Genomic DNA, 12,609 nt, shown 5'->3' with positions numbered 1-12,609 from the left:
AAAACTGGTCACACTTCCCTCAGCTGTGAACGTCCCTCATACACATGCACACTTATCCTTACTTATCTAAATCTTCCCCTTCCTCCAGTTTAGGGCCTGGCACTTCAAGAAAGTCTTCCCTCTCTTTCATCCCATCGGACAATCAATCACCACGCCCTGTCAGTTTTACCTCCGGTACTCCGGAATCCATCTGGTGCTCTTCAGCTGTCACTCTAACTCCCATCCCCCATGCTCCACCCTCTCTGCCCTCGAGGTCTTTGTCCAGGTTCACCTTGACTCAAAGGGTCTCAATGTAAACAACATACCTACCCAGGATGGAGAGGCCTTCCACGACCCCCAACCCAAGTTAGAATTCTCTGTTATCAACTCCCATCAAGCCCTGTGTTTCCTCGGTCATGGACATTGATCACATTTGTGATCTCCTGTTTAATTACCTATCTTCCCTAGTCAGCCGCAAGCTCTTCACAGACAGGACCACATTTGTCTTACTTGCCTCTGAAACTGCAGGGTCTCGCACAGCCCCTGACACAATGTAGGCAACTTACTAAGTATTTAATGAGTAAGCTCAGGGATCACTACATCAGTTCACAGGAATCCTCCCTTCCTCTCTATGCCTAAAGCACATTCCGCCTCCCGGAGCGTCTGGCCATACAGCTGTACCCACCCCGAGACAAGCAAGTCTCTTAATTACAGCCAGGAAATGGACTCTAGAGGGAAACGGTGACTCTTAAAAAGAGCATCATTTCCTTGGAAACTGATCAGAATTGAGACTAGCTCCAGAGAAACTTTCATAGGATAAAAAGAGACTACCTTTTCAGAAGTGGTCAGGGCACAAAGTCTCCTATTAACAATGCAGAAAAGGAGGTGTGTGATGGAGGTATTTAGTGATAAAGAGTGCATTATTCTAGAAGCTGTTATTAAAGTTGGTAACATCCCAATTTAAGCATTCTGGTGGATTCCCTAACCAGACCTTTAATAATGACAGATGCCCAGTCTCCAGGATGCCTCAGAAAGGGGGATGACCTCACTGACCTCTCAAGAGCTTCTGACCCTCAGGCTTCTATAAACAAACTCATTCTGAGATGGAATTCAGAGAATCCACTCTGTTTCTACAGAGCAGTTCTTTCTCCAAGTAGGAGACAAGATAGTCCTTACCTTCCACCCACTCTCTCTCTCTAACAATGTTAAATGCTTTCAAAGTCAGACCGAAAGCAGCATCTGACCAGGGCAAGGGTTAGACCTGACTGACTAAAGAGATCACGCTGGGATGACATCTTGGCTTTTCTATTTTCCAGCTCCAGTCACACCACTTTGAGCACGTGACTATTTCTCTAAGTCTTGGCGTCTTTGTCTCTAAAACAATAATGATGACCTCCTCCCTCAGGATTACCATATTAAATGAGATATGCATGTAAAATCCCCATCGGGGAGTATACGTGCCAGGGATGTCAGTGTTAATAGTGATTATAGATTTCTAATTTTAAAAGTTCTGTAAAATAATGATTCTAAGCTGAAAATACTGTAGAGATGAAATGATATGTTTGGAATTTGCTTCAAAAGAATCTAGGGGGTAAAGGGGAGTGTATGGAGGAATAAATTCAGCACTGTTTTGGAAACTTTTGAAGACAGGTGATGAATACATTGGATCTATTACCATATCTCTACTTCTGTATATGTTTGAAATCTTCCATAAAAGAAAGTTTAAAGGGGTAAGTACCAAGGGAAGGAAATGTTATAAAAATATGAATATTGATCATTTAAGATAATATTGGTCTAGGTCAGTAGTTCTCAAACTTTTTGAAGTCAGGGCTTATTTAAAATCCTATATATAATTGTAGGCGCACTATATACAAATTTCTGAGAAATATGTTATAATAATTAAGTCAAATATTAAAGAAAAAAAATAAAGTCCAAACGTGCTTTTATGGTAATTAAATGTAATAAATACGACAAAATTAAATTTATTCTGATATTAAAAAACATTTTTATGTTACATTTTTTGAGTTATGCTTTTTAGAATTCGTAAAAAAAAGAGGGTTAGAAAATAAAAAAACGACAAAAAGTTATCTTTTTATATATATAGATTCATTCTTAGTAAGATTTAGTAAATTTGGCAGGTCCCGGCGCATATGTGTTGTTTTTCCATTCTTGTGTTTATGAGAAACATGAGCCTGATGTGTACTAGCGAATTATTCAATGTTTGGGCATATATTAAGGCAAACTCTCATTTCCTCGTCAATACATTGAAGAATTCCTCTCTTTTTACTCTGTGTTGAGTGCAGAAAACCCCCACCATACATATCATCTTAACTTGACACCAAACAAAGGATAGAAGAAACTTGCCTCCAGTCTTTCCAGGGAACATGGGGGTAGTGTAAACAATCCAGCACCACAGCTTAACAGCCTTTTGCAACCTAATCAGGCAAGTGAGGTGGGGGGTTGGGCAGACTGTCAGCTTACAGCCAATTCCCCACACCTCTGTCCCCTAAAAATCTAAATTCCAAAATCCCTGTTGGTTTTTTTGTTCCCCAACAGGTACATATTTCTCTGGAATACCATAGGGTGCACCTGGAAATCTTCTAGGGCACACCAGTGCACCCTGTAGCACACTTTGAGAACCACTGGTTTAGGCGATTGAAAAGAAGAAAAATGATTTGACAAAAATGAGGTAAAGCCAACATCTCTAATAGTTTTTCAAACAGAGTCATTTTCTTCAAACAGAACAGTCTCCACTGAGCAGGGGACACAGCCATTTGCCCAGGTGTGTCTGCCTTCATTTTTGGTTGAAGAACACATCCCAGTTGGGCCGCAGATGTGTTTTTATGCAGACGGCCCTGAGTGGTAGACCCTGCCTGTGAGCAACCCGAGGCCCCACTGAAACTGGGCTGAGGAGCAAGAAAGTTCCTGTGTTAGGAAAAACAAGCATTAGAGCCCAAAATGTTCAGGGACAATGGGTGTCACCAGTCCTCTCTTCTAACCCTGGCTTTGGACTTTTACTTGAGGCTTCCTTTAGAGCAGGGGTCCCCAAACTACGGCCCCCTGAGGCCATTTATCCGGCCCCCTGCCGCACTTCCGGAAGGGGCACCTCTTTCATTGGTGGTCAGTGAAAGGAGCATAGTTCCCATTGAAATACTGGTCAGTTTGTTGATTTAAATTTACTTGTTCTTTATTTTAAATATTGGATTTGTTCCTGTTTTGTTTTTTTACTTTAAAATAAGATATGTGCAGTGTGCATAGGGATTTGTTCATAGTTTTTTTTATAGTTCGGCCCTCCAACGGTCTGAGGGACAGTGAACTGGCCCCCTGTGTAAAAAGTTTGGGGACCCCTGCTTTAGAGGCTGGTCCAGCTTGGTCTGAGGCTGTATTCAAGGTACCTTCATACCAGATGATTGTGTTAAATGTTGTTTGAGGAAAAGGGTTCATTCAAGGGAAACAGAGCTTTTAAGGGGCTCTGACAATGCCAATCACAGCACATCCCCACACCATCTCCCCCTTCCACCCCTTCCCTCTGAGAGCAGTCTAGAGATTGAGAAACACAATTCTCGCATTTCACCTTAGGTCAGCCAGCCCACATCAAGTCCCTCAGCTAAGAGAGAAAACAGTCCAACAAGCTTTGTTTTGAACAAATGCCTTTAAGCTCCCAAACTCTGCCTGGAAAAGGAGAATACATAAAAGTACTTACTCTTCTTGAAGAATAAATTCACTGTTTTCTGGAGAAAACTGCCCACTCACAGGATGCCTGAACGCTGTGGTCTGCTGGTTGTGGCTAGAGAGAAAGAAAGAGAGATAATGAAGGAAAAGTCATATGAATGAAAAGGACTACAGACACAACAGGTCAGGCGCTGTCTGAGGACCCCTGATCGTCACAGATTCCCCTTGGGTGAGAAAGTGACAACCCAGCTGTATTCAAAAGCCAAGCACTTTCAGCTCAGGTGCCAAAGGCCACCTAAGATGCAGGGTTTTAATTCTAGGGAAATCTTGGCTCCAAGAGAACACTGCCTCTTAGAGAGACATTCCATGAAGCACTGACTCCAATAAACTGAGCGGCTTAGCAAAAAGTTACTTTAAGATGGCACGAGCCAAAACAAGAATGAAGGAAAGCAGACGGCGCTTTCAACAGCTTCCAAAACCCATGAACCAGGGAAAGAATTCTAAGAATTAACCACACACCCAGAAAAAACATAAATCTATCTTCTTAAAATTCTTCTCCCTGCTACAAAATGTCTTCACTTCAATGATGGGATATAAATGTATGGGCATGTCTCTGCAACATGACCTGCACAATTTCAACCCTGGAGAGTTTCTATCACTCTTTTGAAGTCAAGAGGGATCAGCTTCCACACCAAGCGGACAGGCACAACCAGAGTGTGTAGGTGTTTTGTGTGTTCACAAAAGGCTGCCTGGTTCTTTGAAAGGAAGGAGGAGCCGGCTCTGGAGGCTGCTGGTTTGCTCCCTGAATAAGCCTAACCTCCTTCTTTTTAAAAGAATATGATTTGTTTTTAAAATGTTTTCCCCAATCACAAAATCAGAGTCATTTGGGAAATTTTAGAAAATATGGACAGAAAAAAAGGTCACTGATTATCTCACCATCTAGAGATATCCTGGGTATATTCTACTTACCAGCTTTTCCTCCCCTTTCTATTTAAAAAAAAAAAAAAGCTGTGATTTTACTGTATTTTAGAAATCATACCTCCTTTTTTATCACATTCTGTTGACACAGGAAATGTCCTATGTCATTAAGACTTCTGCATTTGAAATAGCTGAGTAACAGTCTCATCGTGTAATTTCTTTTTTCATATAATCAACTGTTCAAAAACTATGTGCTGATCACCCGTGCGCTAGGCACTGCTTTAGGTTCTGGAGCTAAAGTTCCAGAGGTAAAAAAAAAAAGACAGTCCTTACCCTATGGTGCTAACATTCTAGGAAGATGAACATTCTTTTACTTCATTTTTTTTTCATTGATTTTAGAGAAGAACGGAGAGAGAAATATCAATTCATTATTCCACTTATTTATGCATTCACTGGTTGATTCTTGTATGTGCCCTGACCTGGGATCGAACCCTCAACCTGGGTGTATTGGATGACACTAACCAACTGAGCTACTCAGCTAGGATTTACCATTCTTCTAATGCTGGACATTTTAGGTGCCCCCTCCCCTTCCCACTATTATAATAAATATACTTAGGCTTTTTCTGCAATTCAAATTCTTTCCTTGGGTTAAAGTTCCAGAGGTGAAATGACCAGGGCATGGACATTTCTTAAGTCTCCTAACACAGATGTTTAAAAACAGTATCAAGCCTGACCAGGCGGTGGTTCAGTGGATAGAGCGTCAGACTGGGATGCGGAAGACCCAGGTTCGAGACCCCGAGGTTGCCAGTTTGAGCGCGGGCTCATCTGGCTTGAGCAAAAAGCTCGCCAGCTTGGATGCAAGGTCGCTGGCTCGAGCAAGGGGTTATTCGGTCTGCTGAAGGCCCACGGTCAAGGCACATATGAGAAAGCAATCAATGAACAACTAAGGTGTCGCAATGTGCAACGAAAAACTAATGATTGATGCTTCTCATCTCTCTGTTCCTGTCTCTCTGTCCCTGTCTATCCCTCTCTCTGTCTCTGTAAAAAAACAAAAAACAAACAAACAAAAAACAGTATCAATATATCATCTCAGTTTGGTAGTGTTAAAATATTAGCCCCATCTCCAAACTGAGCACTGAGCCACCCCGGAGATTAGTAGATTTAAATGTCCACAGCATGAAGGTTTATAAAGAAAAAAATCTCTAGGTCTGCAAAGTTATTCATACTCTGCCCTGGAGCCTGTGTTCTGGTGTCTAGGCTAAGCTGGCACTGAGGTTAGAGCAGCCTGAATCCTAATAAGCCAAATGTGAAGCAGGCAGAGCCAGGCTGCTCCCTGGTCCCGCAACTCTGCAGCTCCGCACCACCGCAGCGCCCTCCCAACCGCCCCAAACCCCCCCAACCACCACCAGCCTCGGACTCCCAGCTCCTGGTTCCAGGAAAGCCCTTGGAATCCAATGACCTCATCAGGCAGGCAGCACCCCCATCTTCCCCCAGAATCAGAGTTAAGATATGAGCATCTAGATTAGAATGGGAAGCAGACTCCTTTAACACCTGTTTCAGAAATCCTTGCACCATGTTCAAAGGTTAGGCTTTATTAACACCCAGCTCCTTTTAGAAAGTCACTTCCTTTACTAGGAAATTTGAAAATGCAAACTATAATCTAAGCCTACCTCAATTCCACTTGCAGGGGGAAAAATACTCTGGTCATAATGGGAATAACAATAAAGCAACACCACCACTGTCCATTATCACTTCTCAAAGGTTCTCCAGTTCAAAAAGCCTTTTTCTTAGACATTTTAGCTATTAATATTGTCAATCCCATCTAATGAATGATGAAATGGCTCAGAGAGGTTCAAGATAACTTTGTCAATCAGTGATAAGACGGGAACATGAATCCAGGTCTTCTATTTCTAAATGTGATGCTCTATGCATGATAACCTGCAGTCTCCTTCCGTTAGGAGTCTATGGGGCTGGCAGCTTCCTGGCTGTGATAAAACTCCCTAAAGACAAGGCATCAGGAAAACAGCACCATCCACTGCTACTCCCTCGTTCTCCCCTCCCCCTTCACCCCGTCCCCTTACACCCAAGGACAAAGTCTGACTGACAACACCAGTGTCCTATCACAAGGTCAGCTGGGGGAATCAGGCAGAAAGCATGTCTTCTATGTGCTTGGAGCAGCATCCAGCAACTGCTTCATATACCGCACAACCTTAATAGCGACTCCTGGGCTCCCCACACCCAACTTGTACCAACTGAAGTAGTACCAGAATCTTGGGTAAGTAAATCCTGAGCTGGACAGTGTGGGCACTAAGATAAATTTGACACTGTAACATCAGAAGATAGTTTTTAAAAGTGGACAAAAGTACATCTGCCATTTCATCAAACCTAGAAGCAGCTCCCAACCTCTCTTCCCTAATCTGAATGCAGCCCTTTTTGCCAAAAAATGTTATCAACCAGAGTATCATCACCATCCTTTCCTGCATTTACATGGAGTTTTAAGTGTGGTCCTGTTCATCATCACATTCGACCTCCTACGTACCCACTGAGTTAGGCAGGGAAGGTAGTTTTATCCCCATGTTACACATTAGAAAACTGAGGATTTGGGTTATGAGATGTTAGTGGAACACTAAATTTAAAGGGGGAAAGACTCATATATTGAGAAAAGAGATACACCAAAGTAAAGCCTCTGGACACTGCGGTCTTTTTTTTTTCTCCAGAGACAGAGAGTCAGAGAGAGGGACAGGTAGGGACAGACAGACAGGAACGGAGAGATATGACAAGCATCAATCATTAGTTTTTCATTGTGACACCTTAGTTGTTCACTGATTGCTTTCTCATATGTGCCTTGACCGTGGGACTACAGCAGACCGAGTAATCCCTTGCTTGAGCCAGCGATCTTGGGTCCAAGCTGGTGAGCTTTGCTCAAACCAGATGAGCCCGCGCTCAAGCTGGTGACTTCGGGGTCTCAAACCTGGGTCCTCTGCATCCCAGTCCAACGCTCTATCCACTGCACGACCGCCTGGTCAGGCAGGAACACTGTGGTCTTAACATTTGATCCCTTCTGATCAAACTCACCCAACTCGAGAATGGCAAAGCTTTTTTTTTTTTTCCTTAAGCAAAGGAAGAAGAGTTAGGTCCTTGGGCTATTTTATTCCATTGACTCTTCGCAGATACCCAGCAGGGCAGCTGTGTTTCATCACACCAGTGAGGCCCGGAAAGATTAGATGACTTGCCTGCAACAGCAGTTGACTCCTGCATTCCTGCACACCACCACCCTCTATCTCCTACCACTAGTCCAGGCTCACCCTTACCAAGCCACGGCCGGCTGCTGAATGCGGGTCCCTACACCCATTTGAAGACTGCCAGGTCCTCTGACTTTTCCTACTGTCTCCCCACCTCTGAGCCCCAAATCCCCCAGCCCGCCCATTTCCTGATTTCCTAAAACCCATGAAGAACCTCATATACTATCTCAAGACACATTCAGCAGGCACAGACAAATTCCCCGAAATACCTGTTCTTAAACCTGAATTGCCACCTTGCTCCTTGGCAGTGATGGAGATGGCCCGGCTGGCAGGGAGCCAGGGGGCTGGTTTCAAGGCAGCACAGAAACTCGCGTCTCCAGACCAGGGCCTCTGCTTCTCTTTAGGCTACTGAGAGGGTAGCTTGGCAAATGAGGTGGAACACCACCTAGTCTTCATTTTCCGACCCCGCTCTTCCTCCCAGGCACAGCCCCTCCATGCTGAACAGCAGCCCGTCTGGCCCGGGAGAGGAGCAGGGAGCGTGGATGGATGGTGGCAGGGAAGGACGATCCCTGTGGAGGCGGGCCACAGGTAACGTCCATGTAAATAAGCACGTCCTCACAGGCCCCGGGTGGGGAGGAATTGGGTTAGGCCACAAAGAAGTCTAACAGCAAACACAAGAGTCTTGATAAGAGAACAGAGTAAGTACCAGGGAGAAGTGGAGACCGACCCGAGTTCAACGTAAGGAAGAACCCACCTATGATCACAGACAGGACGAGCCCAAATGTAAACGGGCCCTGCAGTTTCTTGCAAGATTTTTGCAAGATTAATTTTCCATGCATCTAGATTTTGACTATATTATAATAACATAAGCAGTGACTCTGGCTGGTTAAACATAAAGGTTCCAATTACTTAGCATGGCAATTTTTTTTTTTTGCCTGGCAAGAAGTCCTGTTGTTATGTGAACAGTGCTCAAGAGTAGAGGTCAGAGCACCCTGATAACCCTGGTTTCCTGCCAGTGGTGGTTGGTATCGGCATGCTGAGAGTGTGACAAGGCTGCTCTGTCATCATCCGCTCTACTCTGGCCCATGTTATAAAAAGAAGAAACAGCTTAAAATGTAAGAAAAGGATCCGACCTCAAAGCCTAGGGAGGGATTCTGCGGGGGATCTTCTCATTGGTATGCTCGGCAGCCTGTGCCACCCTGGACCTCCGGGCTACTCAGTGAGGCTCCCAGAATATTCTAAGAATCACCCTGCAGGCCTAATGCTACTCTCAGCACTACCTCCAGGCCAGTTAAGGCATTTACTATCTTTGTTCCAAATCCCAGTGTCTCCAGAAAACCAAGGATTCTGGGTAACCTAATATGCTTGTAGGTCCCAAAATTGGTAACTGAAACCCCAAGAACACGACCAACTGCCTTGCCATCTTCCTCAGTTTCCATTCGGGCTGCCGAGTCCAGAGACGGCACCCGAGAACGGAAACAGTTTTCCACGTTCCCTCAACACTTCTCCAGCTCCTTTCGTCTCATTTACTAACACTTTTACAGAGCTGCTCGCTTAGTGCAAAGTGTCAACGTCGTTCGTGTGGCGTTTCCTAAGGGGGCTGAGAATCTTACCAAAGCAGTCTTTGGAGCTCACACTATTTTGAAAATGTCAAGATTTTCAACGGCTCACTGCACATGGGAGTTAACTCTGGCAGGCCCTTCTTCCAGAAGCATGGGAATCGGGCCTTGATGGCCCAACAGATGGTGCCCATATTCTCTCCAAGTGGAAACACAATACTAACCAGCCTCTTTCAATATCTTCCCTGTGCTCAGTCAGCCCAGAGCCTTGGGGTCACAAGATCTGGGTTCAAACTGGAACAAGCCGCCTCATCTCTCTGAGCCTCAGTTCTTCCATTTGCAAATAAAGAATAACACTATCTTTCCATGAGGTTGTTGTGAGGATAAAATGAGGAGCATACATTAAAGAGCCTTGCACAATGCCTGGCACACAGAAGGTATTCAATTAACATTTGCTAAATCTGACTGCGCCTTAACTATGGTAATGATAACTGGCATCCAAATTTCAGCAGGGCAAAAATAGAAGGAGCCTCCTCCCCGCACTCCCATCAGACCTGAACGCCTCCTCCAGGCTTCCTTATTTCCATTAACGGCATCACTCCACTCTCCTTACCTTGGCTTAGAAGATCCTAAGGGACTTGACCCCCTAGCTCCTCCTCCTCTTGTACCACTCTCCTTTCCCACCCTATTCCAGTCACAGTGGCCTCCTTTCTGCTCCTTGAACAGCAAGCTCTTACCTACTTAGCAGCCTCTGTACCAGCTGTCCTTTCAGCCTGGATGCTCTGTCCCCCACTCTCATGACTGGTTCCTTGTCACCCCGACCTCAGTGGAATCCTCACCATCTCAAAGCCCTTCCTCCCAACCACCCACTGGAGTAGGCTCCCAGTCACTTCCCAGCACATCACCCTATTGTAATTACTACTGTTATTTTCCTTACTTGTATGTTTGTTATCATTCTCCCTGACTAATGTGTGTATTCCAAGAGAGCAAGGACTTGACTGTCTCTTCACTGTTATTATCAGCCTATAACAGTGTGTAGTGCTGTTGTATCTGCTGAATGATGAATGAATGAATGAATGAATGAGAAATGACTAAGGAGACATCACCTTAAGGTGAGGCCATGCCTCCAGATGGACTCGCTAACCCTATAGAAGTCTGAACTCAGATAAGAGACAAGAACCTAAAGGGTCATAAACCACAGAAGGCAGTGGCTCTGTTCTTACTGCCAGAGGAAGGAAGAATGAGACACCAACATGCCAAGAACACTTCATCCTTGGCCCTCTCCCAACTACTATATGTTACCATACAATTTGGAGAAATTAGCCCTCGCCAGCAATATCCCAACACCACCCTGCAAGGGAAAGTTAATATGCTCAGAGAAAATCAAAGAATGGAATGCAAACACCAGAGAGGAAATTACTGAGTGATTAAAAACATATAGGAAGATAATACAAACATTACCTTATCTCCTTTTCTGAACTGGAAGAGCTTTGGTGTGAAACCTACAATTTGGTGACTGATTATATACTCTCTCTACTTATTTCATGTGCGTTTGTTCTCCTCACCCCTCCCCTATCTCCAGTAAGATCCTAAATGCCTCCAGGGCTGGGAGCAGTCACTTACTTCTTCTCTACCTTCTGCAGCACAGAACAGTAACATTCACAGTGCAGGCACTTGAACTCCTTTATCTCAACAGCCTGGGCACAAACACACATCACCTTCAGGGAGCGGCTGCGCAAAGCCCATCTCATTTTCTGATGTCAGCAGCCCGGCATATCAAAGGTTCCCGGGGAGAGTGGGTGAGGCAAGGGCCCACAGGCCTGATGAGAGACTCCCCCAGCCTTCCCCACCCCCACCACACCTGACTATCACAGACACAACTAGACAGAGATGCTGCAACCCAGCCAAACCTCAGACCCACCCAACCCGAGGGATGGTCAGTAGCTGTTCTCCTTCGCCCAGAGCTGCCAAGACGGACAGAGCCTGGCATTGACGGAGCTGGGTGTAAGAGTCACAGAATTAACGGAGCGAACTTAAAAGCTCTCATATCTTGAAATGAGGGAAGTCTGTCCTTTACAAACTCTGAATTCATCAGACTGAAGTTATCCTGCATGATTGGGAAAGCTCTGTGTTTCATAAACTCTCCAGATGCTCTCATATGCACTCCACGGCCAACTCATTTCATCATCACCTCTTCTAACGCAGTAATCTACGCTGCAAACCCATCTGTTTCCCGGGTTCCCACACGGGGCTCCAGGACTTAGGATTGCTACTTGGTTAATAGGAGGTTTTAATTTTGGCTTCACAGGACCTCAATAATCATGAAAAGATTAAAGTCAAACTCTTGATAGAATGAGGAAATCAAACCTAGATAGCTTCCCCTTCCCTAATTCTCTTTGTAAAAAGGTGGCAGGGAAGCAACATAATAGGAGCCAAGGTACCAGCTTTGTTACTACTGAACCAGTTCCAGCTCCTCCGGGGCGGGGCACAACTTTTCTGGGTCTTGGTTTCCTCATCTGTCCATGTGGAGAGCCCACAGAGAGCCTGCAGAGCCTGAACCCCCCCCCCCCCCACCACCACCACCACCACCCAGACTGGAGTTCAAATCGCTGCTCTGTCATATACTGGCTGAGCACGACCTGGAATGAGTCAGTGATCTTCCTGAGAGTTGGTGTTTCTGAGAGTTGGTGTATCTGTAAAAAGGGAAGACTGCTGCAACCTGACAAGACAGTTAGGAAGAGTGCTGATAATGCGTCTGGCCGTCAGCAGTCACTCACACTTCGGTGCCTGTTAGGTTTTTCTTTTGCTAGCTCTAAAACTCCACTCTAATCATTGAGCTGTTTAGTCTTTGTCCATGTTGTAAATTCCAGTATTATTGGCCTGCCACAGAACAGCAGCTCAAAAACACATTTTCTTCCTTTTGAGATAAGGTACAACACCCAGCGTCCTGTGCAAACTTCTATTTAAAGAACTCGCCTGCCAGGCACAGTCGTTTAAGATCAAGAGGCGCCTTCCTTCAGCCACACTTCTGTCCTCACTGGGTTGAGCCTCATGGTACAGAAAGCGCAGCCCAGGCAGAAAAGCCTTCCAGCAGATGGCGCTCAGCTAGGGACACACACTAGAGTTTTAAAAACTGCACAGGAAACATTTTTGACTTCAGAGAACACTTAGTTTTGGCTTCTGTTTAATGCTCTTCAACAAGTCAGGTTCCTTAAGTGTAAAACGAGAAGGCTGGACCA

General features: G+C 45.0%; 1 protein-coding gene across 4 annotated transcripts in view; it reads right to left on the bottom strand.

Annotated features, from left to right (window-relative positions):
- Window positions 1-12,609, bottom strand: part of PLEKHA7 (pleckstrin homology domain containing A7) — a 244,206-nt gene that overhangs the window by 99,644 nt on the left and 131,953 nt on the right. For all 4 annotated transcript variants that reach the window (XM_066365237.1, XM_066365245.1, XM_066365252.1 and 1 more), the window contains one exon: window positions 3,683-3,766. In XM_066365237.1, coding sequence (XP_066221334.1) covers window positions 3,683-3,766 — 84 coding nt within the window. The remainder of the gene's footprint in view (window positions 1-3,682; window positions 3,767-12,609) is intronic.

The sequence above is a fragment of the Saccopteryx leptura genome, chromosome 1 (genome assembly GCF_036850995.1).
Source record: "Saccopteryx leptura isolate mSacLep1 chromosome 1, mSacLep1_pri_phased_curated, whole genome shotgun sequence".
Taxonomy (NCBI): domain Eukaryota; kingdom Metazoa; phylum Chordata; class Mammalia; order Chiroptera; family Emballonuridae; genus Saccopteryx; species Saccopteryx leptura.
The sequence above is the reverse complement of the archived record's forward strand: the minus strand, read 5'-3'. Positions and strand labels throughout refer to the sequence as shown.